Below are 22,552 nucleotides of genomic sequence, written 5' to 3' on the forward strand. Positions count from 1 at the left end.
TCAGTGCAAGAGAGCTACCAGCAGTTTCTGGAAGTCCCCAGAGGTATCTGAGTGAACCATGTCAGAGAGGGACTTCTGATACTTCTCCTGGAACTTGACTTTTATCCCCCGAAGGTCAACCTGAGGAAATGATGACAACAACACTAGGGGACAGCATCCATGGTATGGCGTTGTAAATGGCAGACACTCTCCTATGCTGGCATATTTATTTATTATATCTTTAAACAGCTCCTGGGCACTAGGTTGGCATTATATTTCCATTTTGAGGATAAGAAAAGGAAAGCTTATTTTAGCTTCCTAAAATAGGTGTTTCTTTATGTGTATATGTATACATACCCATGCACATATACCATTAAATTTTTATTTATGGAAGCTAAAGTTTAAATAGCATCTTTAAAATTTTTAATTGTTAATTTATTTTTATTCTATGTCCATTGGTGTCTTGCCTGCTTTCATGTGTGTGTGGAGGTGTCAGATACCCTGGAATTGGAGTTATAAATATTTGTAAGCTGCCATGTAGGTGCTGGGAATTAAATTTGGATTCTTTGGAATATGAGCCATCTCTCCAGCCCCATAAATTGCACATATTTTTCATGTGTTACAAAATATTTTTCTTTTGAATGTTGTATAGGTGTTTGAAAAAAGTCATTCTGGGTAGCAGAGCTGTACACAAACAGGTGGGTGGTTTTCTAAGTCCTAGTTTGATGGTATTTGATAGAAAGGTAAAATGATTTTCCAGATGGAGGATTAAAATTGAGCATTGGGAGCTAGGGAGATGTTTCAGCCAATAAGAGCACATGGCAGCTCACAACTGTCTGTAACTCTAGTTCCAGGGTAGTCACCCAAAGAATGCAATGGTCTCTTCTGGTCTTCTGGGCCTCTGTCACACATGTTGCATGGATAGACATACAGGCAACCCCCCACACACACACAAAATAAATAATAATATTTTAAAAAGTGAAACGATTTCTTTCTTGTACCAGAATAATAGTTACAGTTAACACATTTCAAACTGATTGCCATTTGTAGGACTTCTTTTGAGTTTAATTCATAGAAAGCTTAAGAACTCGGGGAGGAAAACAGACAAAAACATGGTCCTGCTTCAACTTCTTTCAGCTATAAAGAGGAGAGCTACACCAGAAAACAAAACAAAACAAAACAAAACAAAACAAAACAAACAAAACAAAACAAACAAAACAAACAAAACAAAAAACATTCCAGACTGGACAGAACAAGTCTTACAAAGAAACAAAGTTTAGTTTTCTGTTTTGATTTTGGTTTGAGCTCTGCCTTGCCTGCCAGGCCTAAGAACTATAGACAGACAGGCATCTGGTTCTCCTCTTGCTTCAGTGTATGGCTGTACTGAGAAAAAGAAGAAAGATAGGTAGGTTGGCAGTAAGGAGTTGTTTGCTGTGGATGCTGATCTCCATTGAGAGACTAGGGAAGGACAGAAGCTGCCCTGCTTGGGTGTCCTCTGACTAGCTGGATGCCCAGCCCTGGGGGAGGGGCAGGTTTATGTCATGCAGGATTGGGCACTTGGCATTTTGTTCTAGTCCACGTGGAAGATTAGAAGATCACCTAAACATATGTGTGCCTAGGCCTGAAGCATTCCAGAGAGTATGACCACATATGGAGATTACCCACACTCATTTGGAGACGGAATTGAACATCATGGGTTCTTTATCGGAGTGAACATAGAATGCTGACAGCCCATCTTGTGAGAGCCAATCCCTCACAGGGTCTATAGAGCCCTGCTGCTCTCAAGAGCGCTCTGGAACTTCAGCAGGGGCTGGGTGGCTTAGAGCTGGAGAGACAAAGAAGGCAAGGCACCCGAAGGGAGGGAGAAAGACTCCAAATAGAGGAGAGAAAGTCAACTCTAGAAGAATAGCAAAGAGGCTGCTCACATAAATAAGGGGGGCTATGGAGGAGGAGGAAGAGGAGAAGGAGAAATTCCAGGAACAGAAGTAAAAAACAAAAGAACTGCCTTGTTACTGTGAAAAGCTATGTTTAAAAACAATGTCAGCTGTTAAGTGCTTCTTGAAAGGCTTGGGTCAGATGAGTTGGTACCTCTCCCTCTCTCGCTGAACATTTTTTTTTTTTTTTAAAAGATGTCTGTGGTTTTCAGCTGCCTGACTCTTTGGTTTCTCTGAGGCTTCTGCCACAACAGCGGTGACAGGCCTACAGCTTCCCCTTCAGCTGAGTTCTGCTGACCAAGGCTTGACAGCCTCAGGCACTCTCTGTGAAGCTTCCTGGCTGCTTCCAAGTTTCTGCCTGCTCCTGTCCTTCTCTTCTGAGACTCACGGTCTTCTCTGAGACTCTGAGACTCAAATTCTTCTCTGAGGCTCTGAGACAGGGTGCAGACTGGTCCTTAGAAGCCCCAGTCTTTTAATATGTGAAGTATTAATATTTGAATCATAACACAAAACAGATATTCAGTATTATCTGTGTTGTTAAGTTTGGGTGAGGAAAGATAGTAATTAGAAAAAAGTGTCTAAAATGGCTCTTTGAGAGGGTCTGAATTGAATAAAAAAAAAAGCCAAAAAAAAGTTGTTTTGTTAAAATTTTAGGGATGGGGGTTGATGGTTTTGTTTTGTTGCTCTGAAAAATCATACGTGTAAGGTGTGCTCCATTATATGAAGAGAGTGAAGAAATCATTTGTGTATTATCTCCATCTTGCTGCGGGGTGACCCCTTTCCCTGGCTCTAGTTTGTCTTCCTTAAAATAGAGCTGGCTGTAGCTGTGATACCTCGGAGCAGCTCCAGCAGTTCCTCTTTACAGAGTGCCACCAGCTCTCTGGAGCCACTGATGACAAGAATAGAAGCAACTCTCAGTATTGTATTTTAATAAGAAAGGAGAAGGCTGAAGTCCGGTCCAATGTGTTCTACGTATTCTGGGAGGGGAAGGGCTGTCTTTGTTTTACAGCTTTTGAGAAAAAGTTTAACAGCAATAACAACTGTAACCAATGACACCAGTGGGGGAAAGAGATGTTGAAGTCCTTTTGTCTTACCTCAGCTCTGGTCACAATGATGCGAATTAATGTCTCCTCATCTGTCCCCATACCCTTCATGGCCTTGTATAGTAGGTCAGCAAAATAGCCCTCAATGTCCCGGGCACATCTCACTGGGAGAGAAGGAAAGGGAGATGTGAAATGTTCTTGTAGTTTGTGGGACAACACAGGGGACCTGTACGGGCACAGAGTGTACCTGCTACTCATGGGACTTCTAGACTGGAAAGGCAGAGGTTTGGGAGGATCTGACTTTTTACTGTTGTGAAATGAGCTCTAGAAGGTTCCCTGGGTCAGCATAGCATGCCTCTCCAACCAAAGCTGAGTCAAAACCACTGCAGAATTAGGAGAATATCCTCTATTCTCTGCAAAACCGGGGAAGGAGTGTGGGCCCTCATCACGCTCACATTGTGGAGGTCTGGAGTGTCAGTCATAGACAAAGCTAAGGCTGCACAGTGGAACCTCTGGGGCTAGAGCAGGCCTCTGTGGGAACACAGTGTGGCCAGTAGCCTTCCATAATCGAGAAGGTTTGCTCAGCTGGACCACACCCTTCTTTCTTGTGTTCAGTGACCCACACACCCTTTGTTTTCCTTACTACATTTGTTTGGGTGTCTTCTGCATTACCATCTGCAGGTCCTCAGCATCCTTCATCTGGTATATGGGATGCTTGTCCCTCTGATAAAGATCCCTCTCTATATTGTTGCTATGTGCTCCTTTCTGGCCCTCCCTTTATCTGCCATCTTTGCTCTGTTTACAAACTGATGAAGCTTGGTGTTTGCTAATCAACAAGGCAGCTGGGTACACTTCCACTCTGGAGGAAAGTCAGCATTTCTGGCCCCTTCTCCCAGGCTCATAGGCATCCACTCTACAAATGCTGAAAAGGAGTGAACCGTTTACTCTTTAGGTTGTTGACAGTTTTCTAGAAAGCTTAATAGTATTTTTTAAATTTGGGTTTTGTTTTGAGATAGCTTTCACTCTATAGCCCAGGCTAGCCTCAAACTCAAGCAATTCCCCTGCCTCAGATAGGAGTTACAATGCTAGAATTGCAACAGTTTTTCAATGTTAGCAATAGTAATAAATTCAATTTAAGGGTACAGTGTGATGATGTGAACCTTCATCTGTACTGGAGCAGGGCTTTCATCTCCCAGGCCAATTTCTGGGGGCTATTGTTTCTGAGCAAAGGAGAGGATCAGAATCCATGTCAAGAGCCAAAAAGTCCCCTTTCCTCAGGACATACAGCAGTCACTTAAGTTTCAGTGGAAAAGTTGAGGGTCAGGTGTGTCATCTCTCCATTCCAAACTCCTGGTTTGAGGTGGGTAGGAAACCCCATGCTACCTTAACAAGTGTATACTTGAGACTCATAGTGGTTCTAAGGCTATCTGAGCTGCTGGCATCCACAAAGTTTTCCTATGACACACAGCACTGATAGATGTCCAAAGGCCAGCAACCTGTTAGTAGCAAGTAGCAGGAATCCCTGAAAAAGTTGGGCCAGGATAGCTAGGGACTATCTATAATAAAACTGTTTATGTTGAGTGGAAGCTGTGGTATCACTCTACCCTGACCTTGCCTTTAAGGAGTGGGGCTTTGCAAACTTTACTGAGTACAAATAGGGAACTTGTGACAGTGGCTTTTCAGGCTCCATCCCATTTCTGGTTTCTCTGGGTCAAGAAGACTTTCCTAACAGGAGATTTTGGAGGCAGATGGTTCCGATGGGGCAGATGGGCCCACTGAAGAAGTGTTCCTGGTGACGATCAATCATATGATCTCAGCTCCTATAGATCTGAGTGGTTAGGTGATGTCTTTATGATGTAGGGTTGGGGATATCTAGGAAACACAGACATGGAGCCATTTCTTTGTAATGTTGACTCTCAGAGATGTCTCTAAGCAGTTTTACTTTTGGAACCGTGAGTCCAGTTGGTTCCTGTGGTTCACAGCTCCTAACTCCAAGGCCTGGCTTTTTTCTTCTTCCTAACCATTTGTACTTCCTGTTTTCTGTGTTCTCTGTTGCTTAGTATATTGATGTGAGTGTGTGTGTTCTTTGTGGACATTCAGCTCCACATGAGGTAGACCTGTGATCCTACACTGAGCACAACTCAGAGCCAGGCAGGTACCAGGAAAACATTGAATGGCAGCAGTTCTGTCCTCCAATTGTGCTCCGGGGTCCTCCTGCTCCTCATATCCTAAGTACAGGAAAAGGTCTGGACCCTCAGAACAATCAGGTAGATCCTTTGTGAAGCCCAGAGGACAGTTGTCCACACAGGACTCATGTGTGGGACATGGGTAGTGTTGTCAACATTTAGAATTCTATACATCAAATCTATGTTTGCTGTTTTGAATGTAAAATGAGCATAGAAGGGAAAAGGTCAACTGCTGGCATTGTTTGAAATAAAACAATGAGGACAAAACATCCTCCAAACTCCACAAAGGGCTTTGGCAACAGAAGCACATATTTTAGGTTCCAGAGCTGCTTGTTTGGTTCTTTTTTTGAGGAGACATGTCCTTTCATTCCTGTGCCATTTGTGATGGTTCCCTGGACTCCCTACCACAGCGATGTGGACAATGGGCAACGTCTTCATTCCAGGACTTGCAAAAAGAAAAAGGGGGCATGCCAGTCATGGCCTGATGCCCATCTCTGCTAATTCCTACCTTTGGGCAACACCTGAGGAGGAGGTTCTTGGGTTGGTTTGGCATGGCCAAGATCTAGCCTCCCTCCCCTCTGTTTCTAAACAGACCCCATTCTTTGAGAACACTGAAGGGAATCCAATGGATAAAGAAACCCTCTGGCCATCAGGGATGTTGCAGAAACTTGCTCATAGTTCTAGCTGTGGGTCCTTTTCAATGTGTGTCATATAAGCTGCACACTGATCCCTGAGCTGAGATGATAGACTCAGGCTTTCGACAGTTTCTCTCAGGGATCTGTACTCAGTACAATCACACGAGACACTGTGATGGACCTCACTTACAATCACACGAGACACTGTGATGGACTTCACTTACAATCACACGAGACACTGTGGTGGACCTCACTTACACACTCTTTAGAATTAGGCGCTCAGTGCCAGGGTTGCTTGCTGACTGCTAGCAGCTAGGTCTCTTCTCAGAAGTCACCCTCTAAGTGAGAGAGGGGCTACACAGTGGTCCTGGGGTACAGCCTGTGTCTAGTGACTTGTTGGTGTTCAGTCATTAGCAGAGTGCAGAGACTGGCCTTCACCCTCAGAGCTCCCTAGAGAACAAAAACTACATCATATCTACCTTCTGCCTTGCTTAGTGCTGCTTAGATGTGGTGCTTCCAAAATGACTCAAGTCAAGACCCCCTTCCCCCAATCTTTCTGAACTATTCCAAGGAGCCCATTGAAGCAGCCCTCTCCTGGTTTTATATTACCTATAGTTAAATAGGCCTTCTTCAAGTCTCCTGATGTCTCTTCCTTGATGACTTCTTCCATGTCTTTGCCAATGAGCTGGAGAGACAGACAAAGCCCAGACATTACTGCAGGGGTTGCTGTTAGCTCAGCTTCCTTTAGAAAAGGTGCCAGATTTAGTGCAGTGACCCTAAGGATGCCTATCCTGCCTCTTGTATTGCAAGGTCAGATGATTCTCCCTTCTTCAAGAGGGGACTCTCACTGCTGAGGAGTTGACAAAGTTAACTCCAGCAATGCCATTTCTTTAACTTCCATTTTCTCATCTGTAAAGTTAGGGAGTGGAGGGATAACGGATATATTTGGGGTGTGTAGATTCCACAAGAGGAACTGGTAAGGTAGAGCATGTCCAAATCCCGGAAATCTCAAAAACTGAGATTAGAATCTCACCCTGAGACCAGCAGGAATAAGCCTAACTCCTCCCTGTTTCCACACCTGGCTCTGAGCACATAAAGAAGGGACCCCGCCCCCAACCAGGTTGTCAGTCACTTAGCACAGAACATGGAACTCTTCCCTATGCAAATGAGGCATCTCAGTAGCTTTAACCTTCAGCCAATAACCATTTCCCTTCCTGGATATTCTCACACCCTTCCCCAAGAGTGTATATGTATAACCTTTGATTCACCGTTCCCCCATAAAGTGTATGAATTCCAACCCACCCCAAATAAAGAAATATGAACAAGCTAAGACCTTCTCGGAGAACTGCTTCATTCAAGATCTTCTAAGAAGGCCTTCACCCAAAAAGCCATAATCCTAAGATTCTCGAAGAAGCCCTCTCTACTGCCCCCTCTTCTGCACTACTCCACTTTCTCCTTCCAGCTGACAGCAGTTGGAGGGAGAGGAGGACTGTGGACCCCACTTGTTCCAGACTTTGACCTGTCTTCTTCAAGCTGGTGTACTGACAGCATTGGTCAGACACCTTGAGAGGAGAGGTGGAATCTGGACCCACAGATACATACATACTACAACAATTTTTGTGTGTGAATATGTGTGGAATATGCGGACGTGTGTGTATATGTATGTATGTGTATACATGTGTGTGTATGTATATGTGTGTTGCATATACATACATGTATGTGTGTACGTGTGTTTATGTGCACGTGTGTATGTGTGTGCATATGTGTATGTGTATATGTATATGTGTATTATGTGTGTGTATATGTGTGTGTGTATGTGTGTGGCATATGTGTACCGTTGTGTGTGTGTAAAGAGAAAGAAGACAGACAGACAGCAGAGAGAGAGAGACAGACAGACAGAGAGACAGAGAGCACCCATCACAGACAATGTGTGCTGAGACCAGTGGATGACTGGTATTCCACTTTATCCCTTTCTACCTTATTTTTGAGACAGGGTGTCTTACTGAACACAAAGTTCAGTCATAGGCACCAAACCCAGGCAATTCTTCTGTCTCTCACCCTATCCCTCTACCATAGCTCTGAGGTTTCAGGTACTTCTGACTACTCCTCGTGGTTTTTTTTACGTGGGTATGGGTCTGCAGAGTCTCATGCCCCTTCACCAAGCATTCTTATATGTTGAGTCATATTCTCAGCCTGCAACAACAATTCTTTTTATTATGCAGCAGCCTAGTTTCCAGTGTGTTTTCTACCTTGTCTGTTGTGAGTTCCCAGGAGACTATGGCTGAAACTCTGGCCCACGTCTCTCTCTTCTCACCTGTCTTAGGACTGTAGACTCACCCAATCACTTGCAGTTTGGGGAAAGTTAGGAGAGGCTGTGAAGTGAAGTTCATGATGAAACCTGATCTGATGATTCAGCATAGAATGGGGCTTCAAGGGCTGGAAGCCAGGGGCCGACCACTTCCATTTACCGTTAGTGATTGCTAATGGTCTACGACTGCATCACGTCACTTGGCGCAGTATTACATGTTAGGTCTTTTTTCCAATATTTACAGAAACTGAAGTCAAAGTAAATTGTGCCTATCCTTAACACAAATACTGCCAGGGCCAAGCTCAGGGAAGGCAAATAAAGAAAAAGGTGTGTGCTCTGCTGGGCTTGAGGGTTTTGTCTCTTTCTTAGAAATTGTCTTTGAGGACTGGACACAATTGATTGTCAAAATAATTGAGACATTTGAGTACACACTAGTTGAGCTTGGGGCTTTTATCAGAAAAACAAAGGCAAACAAACATTCTTTGTGATGTGAGGACAAGGGATGTGTGTTTGTGTGTGTGTGTGTGTGTGTGTGTGTGTGTGTGTGTGTGTGTGTGTGTGTGTGAAGGGGGATTAACAAAGGCTCTCCCCACCATTCAGATCTGGAAGTCTTTTGTGAAGCCTAGAACACCAGATCACAAGGGAACAGGAGCTCCTTTCTGAGGTGTGATTCGGGAGTCATTGCTTTGGAAGGGATTAGTACCACTTCCCCAGAACCTGGGCTCTCTGTCATGCAGACTGTCTAAACACAGGTCTGGGTTTAGAGAATGAAACAAAGCAAACAACAACGACAAAAAAAACAAAACAAAAACAAAACAAAACAAGCAAACACACACATTAAACCACTTTTTTGTTGTTGTCGTTTCTGTTGTTAGCATTGAGTCAGAGCAGTGACTTTCAATTTTCTGTGAACTCTCAGCTTCCAAGCAGACACAAGTGGGGAGTGCATTTCTGAGGAGGCTGGAGCTCTAAGCTTCAGTGCCACACTCTGTCACTCTGTGGTATAGAAGGATCTTGTTTATGTACCTCTAGGGAGGCCATATTCACATAAGGTCTTTTATCTTCCACCTTCATCCCTTACTGGCACCTGCCTAGGAATCTGTGTGGACCCCCTGAACACAGTCTGAAGACGGTGGGCTGGCCCATGCTATTGGGATCCCCCTTTGCAAGTAAGCTTTTCCCTTTAGTTCTTGCAATACTTTTTTTTTTTTTTACAGTGCTCTTTTTGATCTCTGGACCAAACTAGTTTCAGAGAGACTAGATAAATGGGCTACAGTGCCTGTATGGAGTTTACAGGAAGAATAGGAGACACGTGTTCTTCTTTTAAAACTCATTCCTCCAAATCGACAGCACGCCAGCAGTGCAAGGACCAAAGCCTCTTGTGTGTACTTGGAGACATGTACTCAAAGACGCTGCGTAGTGAGGGGCATGGCTCAGAGATGGCAAGGCTGCACTGTTCCTGCTGATCTCTGCTTGCAGAACTTACTTTGGCCCTGTGACTGTGTAAGTCTTCTGTGCTTAATAAAGTCAGGACGGTGACCATTTTGCATGGGGTGGCAGTTTGAGAGGTTCTGTTGCCTGATCTGGCATTGTGGGGTGAGTCAGGAGTTAAGACTTGGGCTTAGAGGTAGGGGCAGATAAACAGAGCAAATCTGAGCTGTAGTGTCAGAGATTAAATTCACCTCTGTTCCAGGACAGTGTAGTATATAACATGCCAATGATGGCACACTGGTCCTTTGTGCTTTTGGCCAGGGACTATTAAAACCTCACCAGGCCCGGTGTCTAGGAGCAGAGTGAGATTTTAAACAAACTAATAGTCAAGATCAACAATGATCCTTCAAGGCTTTGAGAGATGTTCCAGAGCTGTTTTCCTATAAATGATCATGAGATCACAGGATTCTCTAGTTCATCCATTGTTACTGTTAGTTTACAAAGGGAAACACGGCTGACAATTGTCAGTATTTATGGAACACCTACAACAAACAGGCCAGGCACCAAGTGCTTGCTTTTTTTCGTTCACTGTATCCTTACTACTTCTACCTAATCCTGTACGTATTAGCTGTATTTTATAACCGGGGAAACCAAGGCACAGAGCCCCAACAACCTGACCAAGGTTAAACCTAGGGCTGACTTCTCAAACATGCATCAGATTCAAGGCCCAAACCTCAGGAAGTAGGGTTCAGAGGACCAAGGAGAGGACTGAGAATTTTCATCTTAATGGATTCTCAAGTGGCTATGATGTTGCTGTTTGGAGACAAACTTTGTGATAATAGCCTAGATCCTCATCACTTGGTTTTACTACTTTACGGAGGTTAGTCACTAGCTCATGGAGTATGTGTGTGTGCACATGTGTATGTTTCTATTCCAAAGAAACCCCATCTACGGCCCTTGTGTCAGAGAAAGAGGACACAGATCACAGATAAGCCCTCCAGCTCAGTGGCCATGGGTTTCAGGCCCTGAGAATGGAGAGGATGAAGGCCGCTGCCTTTGATCATGACACTGGGCATGATTTGAAAGCAGGGGGCCCTAGAGGCTCACATACAGTAAGGCTACAGTGCCAAAACTTTGTCTTTTCATCTGCTGGCAGCATACATGAGAGGCTATTTTGAGTGAGGAGCAGCCAGCCGCAGCTGAGGTAAGAACTCAGCTGGGGAGTCCTGGAGTTCTTGTCTACTTCTGCTACCGGCTTGCTGTGTGGTCCTGATACATTGCAGACGGCTCCTAGCTCTGCAGACTGACCTTGTCCAGCAGTTGTGGGCCACCATAAAATAGCCATTCAGCCCACGTGATGGGATATTATTGTGAAATCAAAATCAAGTGCAGGGCATAGGAATGTGCTGAAGAGGTTAAAGCCTTCTCCATAAACAAAATAGAAGACAAAAGAAATTGGAAACTCCCTGTAAGTTTTTTTTTTGTTTGTTTGTTTTTTTGTAAATTAGGAATGTTCTCTCAGAAAAGGACTTATCACTAAATACCTTGAAATAGCCAGCTTATTTTGTTGGTTTGTGGTGATAGTGAGACTAAAAACCCAATTTACGCATGTTCTCTCAGGACTCTGAGGTATAGCACATCTGTTCCTCCTGGGAGGCTGACAGTAAACTGTACTGATAAAAACAAGCATTTCTGAGCTTGCCACATGCCAGATATGGTTCTGAGCCTGCATCTGACCTTATATTTAAGATGATTCTACAAGAGATGATGCCCACAGCCTCTGTCTCGCAAAAGAGGTTAGTCAGTCACTGTCAGGAGAGCCAGAATTGGCACCTGGACCCTCTGAGTGTAGAGCTTTGCTTCTAAACATGACACTTCTCTGTTGTCTTAGCTCTGCTGTAACCCACAGTATCCCAACCTCAGTCCCACATTTGAGGCTAGTCAGTTCTGCAGAGCTGGGCTGCTTTGTATGTGTTAGCAGTCTCCTGGGCCTTTCTTCTCCTACCACTGAGAACTATTGATGTAAATGATCGCATCCCCAAAACTCAGTTCCACATCCCAGATCTTGGCTTCCTTTAGAAAAATAGTTCAGGACGATATCAGAAAGAACCCTTGGAGTGTCACTACTTACAATCTGATAAGCTTCAAAGGTGGCACGCAGCTGCTTGTAGCTCCTCTTGGCCAGGACTTCATTGAAGGCAAGCTCATCCGTACCCCAGCGGCCTTCGCCTGCCTAAGGGCCAAGTGAAAACAATGTGAAAAGAACCGGTGCGGTTGACCAGTGCAAATTGCTCTTGACACTTAAACACAATGTAGTATAGCTGAGGTGAGGTTGTTCCCACTATATCAGAAACCAATGTGACAGGGTACTTTCCCTATTGCTACTCATCTGCTTAAACTATGTCTTTTATTCACACTAACTAAAGGTGTGTGTTTGCAAAAGCCCCTGGTGTTATTACAATATCACTTACATTGTAGTTAGGACTCTCCACCCTGTGGGCTTTTCTAGAGGTTCCTTGGAAAAAATATGCCCAAAAGAGATCTCATCCATCATGGTGTGAGAGAGAAAAGAAACCATCTTACCCCACCAGTATGTCACCATCTCATATTCACAACACATCCTTAAAACCCTCAATGCAGACCCAACTTGGGTTATTCCCTTTTCAGGGAGTCTCATTTGTAATCCCTTTACACTCTCTCTTTGGAGTATCTGCTTTCCTAATAAACTTCTGCTTAAACTATCTATGCCTTTTAGCTGATTTTTTTTTTCTTTAAGAAGGCAAGAGCTGAGAGACTCCATAAGACCACGAATAGGCCTCACTTACAGAGAAGTACAAAATATGCACTCAATAGAAGTCAATTTATGGGACATTTAAAGCTTCTAACCCATGGTATATGCTATACATTTGCCTGTATTAGTATCTATACCATCCTGTGTTTCAAAATTGATTTGAGGTTAGCCCCAGAGTCTAAGAATAGGAACAAGTCATTAGAATACAATCTATGCAAACTGTAGCAAGTATTTACTTATCAAAGCTACATTTCATTCCAAAGTAATTCTCATTTGCATGAAACTAAGAAATGTTTGTGAAAGTAATACAAAGTCAAAGGCCAAAGAATGTGTGGAGCCAGGTGCCTGCAAACACTTACATCATACAAATCTTTGGCATCCTGACCAGCCAATTCTTTGTCCACCGTGTCTTCTTCATCACGACTTGCCTACAAAGATTGACCAGATTGCCATTAACTCAAGAACCTGTTTGACCACAGGAAAGTGAAGTGAGTCTGGTGATACATGAGTGACGTGGGGAAAAGGGGAAGAGGAGGGTCAGCTCAGCTCAGTCTGGCAGACTAGCAAGACCTGCTCTTTGCTGCCATCTTTTGGGAAAGACTAAAGCAGTTTAATTTCTGTAATTCTCCCTCTCCCTCTCCCCTTCTTCCCCACTTACTCTCTCCTACATCTCTCTCCAGCCCCACAAAGGTCACCCATCAAATCCACAGTCTTCAGTGAAAGCTGATCGTAACTGCAAGTAAGCTTCCTTCCTCCTCAAATACCAAATGCCACCACTCAATGGCCAATGCCCAAGACCTTTGAAAGCTGGTCATGAAAGACTATGTAAGTCTAAAGAAAGCCCTGGGTGGGTGGCAGAGTGCTGAAATGAGCCCAGTGACCTGACCCGTGGTATAATCTTCTTTCCTTGGGTATGAATGATCTCAGGATGACATCATGTCAGATAGCACAAGGGGAATCTTGCAGATGCAATCCAGGTCTTTAATCAGGCAAATGAAATTCAAAGGAAAACTATCCTAGGTGGCCCCTGGCCCAAGCAGATGAGAGTTCTTGAAGATCAGTGTTGGAAATACCAGAGGAACTCTTGCTGCTGGCTTTTGAGAAAGCAGGCAGCCTGACTGTAAACTGCCCTGGTAGTGGGAAAGGTGGAAGGACATTTGGTAGGGATTTGAAGAAAGTCCCAAGAACTTCTGGGTAAGTAGCAAGAAAATAGTCACATCAGTTAGCAGGTCCCAAAAAAACTGAATTCTCCCTGAACCTTGAGTGGCTGACATACTGATATGTTGATTTCATCCTGATGAGACTGTCCATGAAGGACTTAGCTGACAGATATCTGGATCCTCAGCCCATGGGCATTGGTGGATAATGGGCCATGATGCATTAAGCTGTTATGTTTGGGGCAGTTAAAAAGAAGACCCTCTGTCGGTGGTCTTCTACACATGTTCTCTGCTGTCACTGTGCCCAAGTAGGAGAAATGAAATGGAGAAAAGTGGACAGAGGTCCATCTGATTATGAGAACTGGGTGTTGTCTGTCTGGACCCTCAGGGATCAGATCTTAAAAGAGCCATTCTCCTGTCTGAGATTTTGTGGTTCCTACAGGTCTAGACTGTAAGAAAACTGAGTTGTGTGTATAAAGGGCTCTGTTTGAGGCCATATGGTTTTTGCCCTTGAGTTGTCTCTAGCTCTGCTATCTGCCTCTGGGATCTGAATTTCTTTCTGAGACAAAGGAGGCATCCATGCTAAACTATAGATTTTAGCTAAGTGGACTGTAACCTACAGGTAGTCCGGTGGAAGGCTGGGAAGTGATGGTTTCACGGTTCCTGATGTGAGGGAGCAATGGTGCCTGGATTCTCACTAACATTGTCTTTTTCTTGTTCTTCGTTTTTGCAATGTGAACTTGGATAGCCCAGGCTGGTCTCATACTTGATATGTAGCCAAGGATGACCTTGAAGTTATTTTCCTCCTGGCTTTACTTCTAAAGTACTGAGATCACCTATGTGAATCATCACTCACATTTTACATGGTCTTCCTCCATTCTAGACCAACAGTCTACCAATGGAGCTGCATCCCTGACCCATTCTCTAATGTTTTAAGTAAGTGCTTCTCTCCTTTGTCCATTTTTTTCCTGGTGTGTGTGTGTGTGTGTGTGTGTGTGTGTGTGTGTGTGTAACAAAGCACATGGCCAATAGTTTGTCCTAAGATCATGAAGTACATGAAGCCTGTTTGTTCTTACCTGGAGCAGGGACAGCAGAATCTTTCTCAGGTGTCCACTTGTGTCATCTTTGACATCAGATTCAAGGTTCCTGCCAAATACTTTTGAGAAAGGAAAAAGGAAAAGGAAAAGTGGATGACTGAGTTCCCAGTGGTATTTCAAAAGAAACTACTCAATCCAAAACTAGAATAAAAGCTACTTACACCTTTGGTAAGCTTCTTTGATGGTGACAATTTCCTAGGAAGATAATTGAAACAATTAGTGTCTAAGCTGGGAGTCAATAGAAAATAGAGAAATGAGGCAAGAGTCTGTCTCTAGATGCAGGTAGCTGTCCTTTGTGACTTTGTCTTGAGATGATTGTCCATCCAGGGCAGAGCAGAGGCCTGTGGGAAGTTTGCTAGTATGAAGTGACCTTCTCTGTGTAAGCATTTCAAATATGTAAGCAGTATATGCATACAATCTTCTTTGAAATGGAGTCAACTTGGGGGATCTATCGCCAGGCAAATGAAGACAATATAGAATGTTTATACAATAGAATACTATTCATCCATAAAAAGAAAGAAATTCTGTCATCTGTGGGAACATGGTTGATCCTGGAGGATATTAGGTTGAATGAAATAATCTAGACACAGAAAGCCAGAACCCCACGAACTCACCATTTATGGAGTATAAAAAAAAACATTAACCTCATAAGCATGGGAAGTAGAATGGTGCTTACCAAAGGCTGGAGAGAGTAGGGGTTGGGGAGGGACCAATGGTACTAAGTTACAGTGTATAACTTAGTGGTTTGAATGAGAAATGTTTCCTGTAACTCAGGCCTTTAGAAATACGGTCCCCAGCTGGCTCTGTTTGTGGAGGCTATGGGAAGGTACAGCTTTCCTGTCCCTAGGAGGAAGTCACTAGGAGAAGGTTTTGGGTTTATAACATCGCTTTATACTATTTCAAACTTGCAGGTGATGCTACCTTTCAGCTTATTCTTCTCATGCTGCCACACCTTTCTGTCATCATGGGCTTTTATCCCCCTGGAACCATTAGTCATAGTTTCTGATAAGAGCTGCTCTTGGTCTTGGTATCTTATCACAGCCACAGAAATGTAACTGATATACAGTGAGAGAGGCATAAAGAGTTCTGTTCTACACAGCCGGATGATTGAAGTTAACAAGAACTTATTGTATGGTTAGAGGAGAGGATTTTAGATATTCTCACCATAAAGGCATGGTAAATATTTAATGTGATGGAGTCTCTGGTTATTTAAGCTTGACTATGACACTTGGTCTATATATATCAAAATATTGCACCTTAACACAGACAGCTACAGTGATGTGTCAATAAGAAAATAGAATGGTAGGAGAGTTATGACTAAACTAATAGCTAATATTTTTCTCTGTCTCTTAACCCAGTGTCATTCTATCAGCCCCATCCATACAACCAAGGTTAGAGTTCAGTATGTATCTCATAGGTGTCCATCACAGTCCTTAATACATGTATATATGCCTAGTGTGGTATCCTCTAAGCCAAACGTCAACCATCTTTGTAAGTTTGACTATGTCTGCTTGCAAAAGATCATCTTAGCTGAGCTTGTTGACTATTGATCTTCCCTTATGGGAGAAGGGGTATAGAGAGCCATAGGACTCCTACCTAAATATATAGGCACTCCTTCCAACTGGTAATTACCTATTCCATAGGTAATTCTGCCCTAACTGTAATGATAACATCAAGGAGAGGCTAGAGGTATATAGGCTGAGGAAGACTAGGGAAGGGAGCTGCATTTATGTAGACGTGTGAGAGTGGACTTCTGTGCTGCTCAGGCCCACACTCAGCCTCTCAGCAACTGCTTTATAAGTAAAGCCTAATAAACTCATTAGTTCCCCAGAGTGAATTTTGTGGAGTTGTTCTTGGTTTGTCATTGGGGTCTTAGGGGAAGACATTATTCTATCTCCCTTAGGAAAGGGATCTTAGCCACAGAACTTACTAGAACTATGGTTTGCATCATGCCTTTAGGCAGTGGGAAACAGCGTTTATTGTTTTGTGGCTTACTTTTTAACTCTATGTTGTCTTGGAGACCCACACTATCCTCTAACATAGATCATCAATGTGTTTTTTGGAAGGGATAGAAAATATCCCATTCTACATAAGCCACAGTTGGTTTATCTAGCCTCCTCCTGGTGGCTGCTTAGTTGGTTTCCAGTTTTCCTGTGCTTTAAACAACTTGCTAGGTCAGCAGGGCAAGTCTCCCTGTAGAATGTGTACTGGCAGGAATTGTTTTACATCCTTTGTGTCAAGTCACCGACCTCAGAGCAGTCTCAACTTTCACTTGAGCCTGCAGTGATTAAGAACTGGCATGTCCCTGCTCTTAAATGGGTTAAAAGAAAGGACCAGGTGTGGGAGGGCATCAAGTGGGAAAGTGTGGGCTGTGATGGGGGAAGGGAAGGCAGATCAGGTGGTAGGAGCTGCTCACCACTTTTGTTTATGCAGCCCCCCCTTTGTTTTTTCCACCTACCCCTGGTATCTGTCTGAACCCAGCCCCTCTCCCCACCTTCACTTTGTGTATGTTTTTCTTTTTAGACCACAAAGTCTATTTGTTTGGAAGAAAAGCTTTGCTGGTGGCTTGGATCTTAAAGGAACCCTGCTAAGATTAAGAAAACTAAGGAAAGCAACAGGTCACAAAAGCAGGTACTGCTTGCTCTTAACATTGGATGCTCCATTGCAGGGACCCTGGCATCTCTGGGAAGGGTGGGAATGCATGGAGAATATGAAGTGACATCATATGGGGTCTGTGCTACTCCTCTTTTGAGTTCCTACCCTATCTCCTTGAGATGGAAGGATTACAGGCTGGGTGAATGCTCATTGGTAGAGCATTTGCTGGTAGGTGTAAGCTCTGAGTTCAGTTCCCAGCTGTGGGGAAGTGGCTCTGATTCTTTGATTTAATCAGGAATCTTCTAAAAGTCCTTGTCTCCAATTGGTTTTTAATCTATCAATAAAGATGCCTGTAGCCAATGGTTGGAAACAGGGCAGGACATAGAGAAGAATGGAAGGATAGCCCCATATTTGGAGGAGAGAGATGGAACAGACTCAGAGCTGCAGGGGAGATCATCTAAGATGTAGAGAGAAAGGGGAAATGGCCCACAGAAGGGCTGCCCAGAAACATCTTGGGCAGCAAAGACCAATGGGCATCACAGAAAATATCTGGGCAGCAAAGTTAAAAGTAGATTTGGAAGGGGTTTAGCCAGGAGTATTGGAGGTAAGGGCATGCTATCTGTGGGAAGCTTAGAAGTGCCCAGTCCCTGAGCCAGTAAGGCATGTTAAAGATAAGCTAGTGTGTGTGTGTGTGTGTGTGTGTGTGTGTGTGTGTGTGTGTGTCTTTTATCCGAAGACCCAAAGATTCCCTGAGCGGTGGCTCTAAGCACAGCCTGCACAGAACCATAAAATGGGGTCGATAAAACTAAGCGCTACACCCAGCACTGAAAAAGGACAAAGAAATGCAGAGGTCTTATTAATCCCAGAGATTGCTGTCATGGCTTGGCTCCTAGTGATGCCATGGCAACATGACTGAGCCTAAGTTCTGGCGAAACAGAGAAAGCAGGTGGCCAGCTTTGGGGGTCACAGCATTACACTGAAGCTTGGAGGCAGGGTCCCCTCCTGGGAGCCTCATAATGTTAGGCTTTTCTGACACTTTCTTGGTTATGCCTCCTCACTCTATAGGTTGTGGAGAACGGTGGGGATGTCTAGAAATAATTTGTGGACTCTACTATTGACTCTCCTGGCTTGGAGAACCAAAGACAAGTTGGCTGTGCCCCCACCATAACAACTTTCAAAAGGGTGGTGCATTGTCACGGGATTCGTGGGGAGATCTGCTGAATGGAAGGATAGCCCCAAGGGCACAGGATCAGGGTTGGGGGTGTGGCTCAGTCGGCAGAGTGCTTGCCTAACATTTGAGAAGCCCTCAGTTTGATGTCCACATAAAACTGAGTTTGGTGGTGCATGCCTATAATCTCAACACTCAGAGATAGAGGCAGGAGGATTAGGTGTTGAAGGTCATCCTTAACTACACAATGAATTACATGAGCCTCTAACTCAAAAAAGAAAAGAAAAAAGAAAAAGAAAAGAGAATAAATTAAATAGCAACATCAAAAACTCCAAGCCCAAACTTCCCACCCACCAAAAAGTAAAGTAACAAAAAACTACTGTTACAGAATTTCTCAGGGAGATGCTAGCTCCCCACTGAGGCTGTTCACTGGAATCCTTGGTCCACACACCATAGCCATTATTGAAACATTCTGCTCTATGCCAGGTAATAGCCATGTACAAGGCAGGGGCACAAACATACTGAGCTACTTACTGATACAGCAGAGGGCAAATAGAATTCTGCCATTGGTGTGAAAAGCACATCCATTCGAAAAACAAAACCTGGACGGACTCAGTTCTTCTGTCAAGCCAGGGGCAGCAACGTAGATATCAACCCCTGGAGGAGTCCAAAGAGTTGTTCTTCCCACATAAGCTTAGCAGGTATGTTTCTGTTCAAAATCTTGTCCTCTCATGGATACCATGTAGGGGATTAGCTTCCTCTGGCAGGGGGGAGAGGGGCGGCAGCTATGTCTGATGCACCCGCAGGGCTCAGCCATGTGTGATGTATGAATGACCTGTCCTCTAGGAGCTAGAACCAAGGGCTCAAGCTAGACTAACCTTGTTGTTCCTTGTGCACAGGATCTCTATGAGCACTGCCTCATCAGTGCCCAGCCCCCTCATAGCTTTCTGTAGCTGCCGTGCCGCATACTCATTGGGGCGATCCAGAAGGGCCAGAGCTGTCTTCTCGAAGTTTCCACTCAGTTCACTCTTGAGTACCTCCTCTAAGTCCTGCAGGAAGCACAGAGCAGTTGGCTGGGAGTGTCACGAAGGGGAGTGGGTTTCTGCCTACATTGATATGTGAGTTTCAAGGACAGGACCCTGCCGTAGACATGCTTAGGAACGATCTGGGCAGAAGCCACTTGATCCTGAGGACAGTGGTCACTACAACTGCCTGTTCACTTCCCCCTACCCCTAAGTCTGGCCGAGAGGCATCACATTCAGAGCTGGAGCCCCCGAAGATGAATTTAAAAGGCTAGAACATTTATTGAACACTGTAGAGTTCAGAGAGCTTTTTTTTTTTTTTTTTTTTTTTTTTTTTTTTTTTTTTTTTTTTTTTTTTCAGCTGAAGTTCATCACAGCCCCACAGAGTTGGCAGATGACTCTCATTATCTCCACCTAATAAACCTTAGAAAGTGAGGAAATTGCCACCAAATGTTCAGCTAGAAAAGGCTCAGCAACTTCCACGGATGGTCAGTGTTTCTATATGGGAGACTAGCAAGACTTATGTATGTCATAGGGTTGATGGGGAATGAGAGCCCATGAAAAACTCTGCATGGTGCCCCCATTCAATGCTCAAAAAATACTCACAGTAATATAAGGTATGCAAGAATGTTATTATTTCATCATAAAAAGAATTTTCTGAGAAAACAGAAATCAACCGTTTCTCTGATAGATATCTGAACTCTGGGTTTGGGAGGGGAAAAAAGCAGATTTTATATAAGGAGATCTGCTGTATTAAAGGGCATGTGATATCATGCCTTTGTCCATCAAGGTCATGTCACCTGACACTGAATACCTCAGGCAGGCCTTTCTCCAAACTTTCCAGTATGAGGCCATAAAGAAATATTTGAAAAAAATTTTTTTTATGACAGATAGGCATTAAATCTGGTTTTTCTGTTTCTGAGCCCAAGAAACAGTCTCAAGAAACCTGGACTCTTGTCCTGGCTTCTCTAAAAATTTCCAATGGTACCTTGGTATGGCTATTCTCAGAGTTCAGCTGATTGTGGACTTAAAGATGATTATTTGAGCTCCTACAGGTTTTAAGCATCCCTGGTCTTAGTTCCCAGGAGATCAGCAAACACTTGGCACAGGAAAGTCTCCTCAACTTTCTGCTAGAACGCTCTCTCTTTATTTTGCAGCAGAGTACTTAGGCCCACAATTCCTTTTGTTCTGGACAAGAGTTTAAGATGTCTATCTCTGACTTTCTATTCTGTTGATTTAGAAATAGATATAAGTTGGGGGATGCTCAGTTTGACTTATGCATAGAAAAATGGATGGAAATTCTGCTTCAACCCCACGTGGGTGAACTGGAGAGTCACTTGTTTCTCTAAAAAATGACATTGACAAGCCTGATTATTAAGACACACACGTACATAACATGCCCACACACATATAGCAACACATACATAACACACACATAGCACACACACATACACCACTACAACATCACAGCCATTGACCTTTTGTTTTCTAAATAAACAGGCCCATTATGCCCTGGTCTTCTGGGAATAGATGTTGACTTTGGTTAATGAAGACTTGAGCATGAGTCCTGCTTTTTCCTTTCTTTTCTTTTTTTAACAAAAATTAACTATGGAAGAGGAAGTGTGAGGGAGGAGAAGAAGTTAGGTTGGATATAATGAAGATATATGTCTTAAATTGTGAAAGCAATACACAGTTCATAAGAGGCCCACTAAATACATTGCTTTAACATATAAATGTTTGACCATATGTGTTCTATGCGTCCTGTAAAACTGAAACAATCTGTCCTAATTTCTTTTTACTGGTTTGTGCTGGAATTATTCTGTTTGAAATCCAAGAAAAGCTGTAATTGACCTTTTCATTCTGTCTCTGAGGAGACCAAAGCCTAAAGAAATTACCACAGTACCTTTATCGTTGGGAAAAAGAATATACCATATGGTTTTTACTTTGCATAATAATTTCAGTGTCTCAGGGCTATGATCCCCCCACTATTGGGGAAATGAGGCAGGAGGATCTCAAGTTCAGAGTAAGCCTGGGCAAATCATGAAGATTCTTTTTCAGAACAAAAGTAGAAAGGGAGTGGACATATCTCAGTGGTAGAGAGACTCAGATCATTTCTAAGTCCACGTTTCACTTGAGTTCTCAGAGTAGCCACACCAAGGTACCAAAGGTAGTTTTAGGCTTAGTATTACTAATTCTTTACGTTCAACTGGGCCTCAACTAAGTTCAAGTAAACCTCAGCTCCAAAGGAATCTGATGAAAGCTGGGAGTGGCAGAAACAGTCTTCTGAGGGAAGAGCACACTAACTGGTTATCCAGTACTGAATAGTCACCCTGAAAATACAATTAAGCCCTGTTTGTGGGAATTGGTTTTAAAAATCATTGTATAAGTTATTACATGTATTATGTTATTATATTATTATGTGTACATACATTATTATCTATAAGTTATTGTGTAATTAGTCAAAATTGAATGAAAAATGAGCAGCTGCTGTAATAGAAAAATGAAGCCGATGGGGGGAAAAAAACAGTGAATTTTGGAGTCCTGACATATAGGCATTAAGTTTCCATAGCAACATTAATCTTTTTGTCTAGTCAATTAAAAGTTCCAAATGTGGCTCAGTAGGGGCTGGAGAAATGGCTCAGCAGTTAAGAGCACTGGCTGCTCTTCCAGAGGTCCTGAGTTCAATTCCAGTCAACCACAAGGTGGCTCACAACCATCTGTAATGGGATCCAATGCCCTCTTCTGTGTGTCTGAAGAGAGCAAAGTGTACTCTCATAAAATAATTAAGTCATTTTTTTTTTACAAAATTATAAATGCCCTTTTCTCAGACTGTGTTCTGACTTTAACTCTGTTCCCCCTCCCAAGGTATGTAACAGAGGCTGAGGTGGGCACATCCCTGCATACCTTGCTGTATTTCTCCTTGTACTTCTGCTTTATCTGTTGCCTCTCCTCTGATGTCCTGCTGGATAAGACTTCGATGATGGCTGCCTCATTTGTTCCTGAAGTTTGGGAGATAGAAACAAAGTCACAGTGATCAAGAAATGTGATGGAGGTTATTGTTATTCAGGTCTGAAGAAGCCACGTCTCTAGATTAAAGGGCGTCAGAGGCTAGAATGGGACTAAACAGACTTGGTACTTACTGTCTTCTGCTGAAAACTATGTTCTTGTCACTGGACAAGTTTCTATGGAGACCTCACCTTGTGTGA

The 22,552-nt window shown here is 43.5% G+C and overlaps 1 protein-coding gene across 1 annotated transcript in view; it reads right to left on the minus strand.

Annotated features, from left to right (window-relative positions):
* The window catches only part of ANXA13 (annexin A13), a gene marked incomplete at both ends in the record, with an annotated part of 31,365 nt that continues 8,813 nt past the window's right edge, over positions 1–22,552 (minus strand). Inside the window, 9 exons of the mRNA XM_080909417.1 lie at positions 1–120; positions 3,008–3,120; positions 6,387–6,462; positions 11,648–11,749; positions 12,667–12,735; positions 14,541–14,620; positions 14,723–14,756; positions 19,203–19,373; positions 22,251–22,345. Of these exons, the coding sequence (XP_080765543.1) occupies positions 1–120; positions 3,008–3,120; positions 6,387–6,462; positions 11,648–11,749; positions 12,667–12,735; positions 14,541–14,620; positions 14,723–14,756; positions 19,203–19,373; positions 22,251–22,345 (860 nt within the window). The remainder of the gene's footprint in view (positions 121–3,007; positions 3,121–6,386; positions 6,463–11,647; positions 11,750–12,666; positions 12,736–14,540; positions 14,621–14,722; positions 14,757–19,202; positions 19,374–22,250; positions 22,346–22,552) is intronic.

This window comes from Micromys minutus (genome assembly GCF_963924665.1).
Source record: "Micromys minutus genome assembly, chromosome: 33".
Classification (NCBI taxonomy): domain Eukaryota; kingdom Metazoa; phylum Chordata; class Mammalia; order Rodentia; family Muridae; genus Micromys; species Micromys minutus.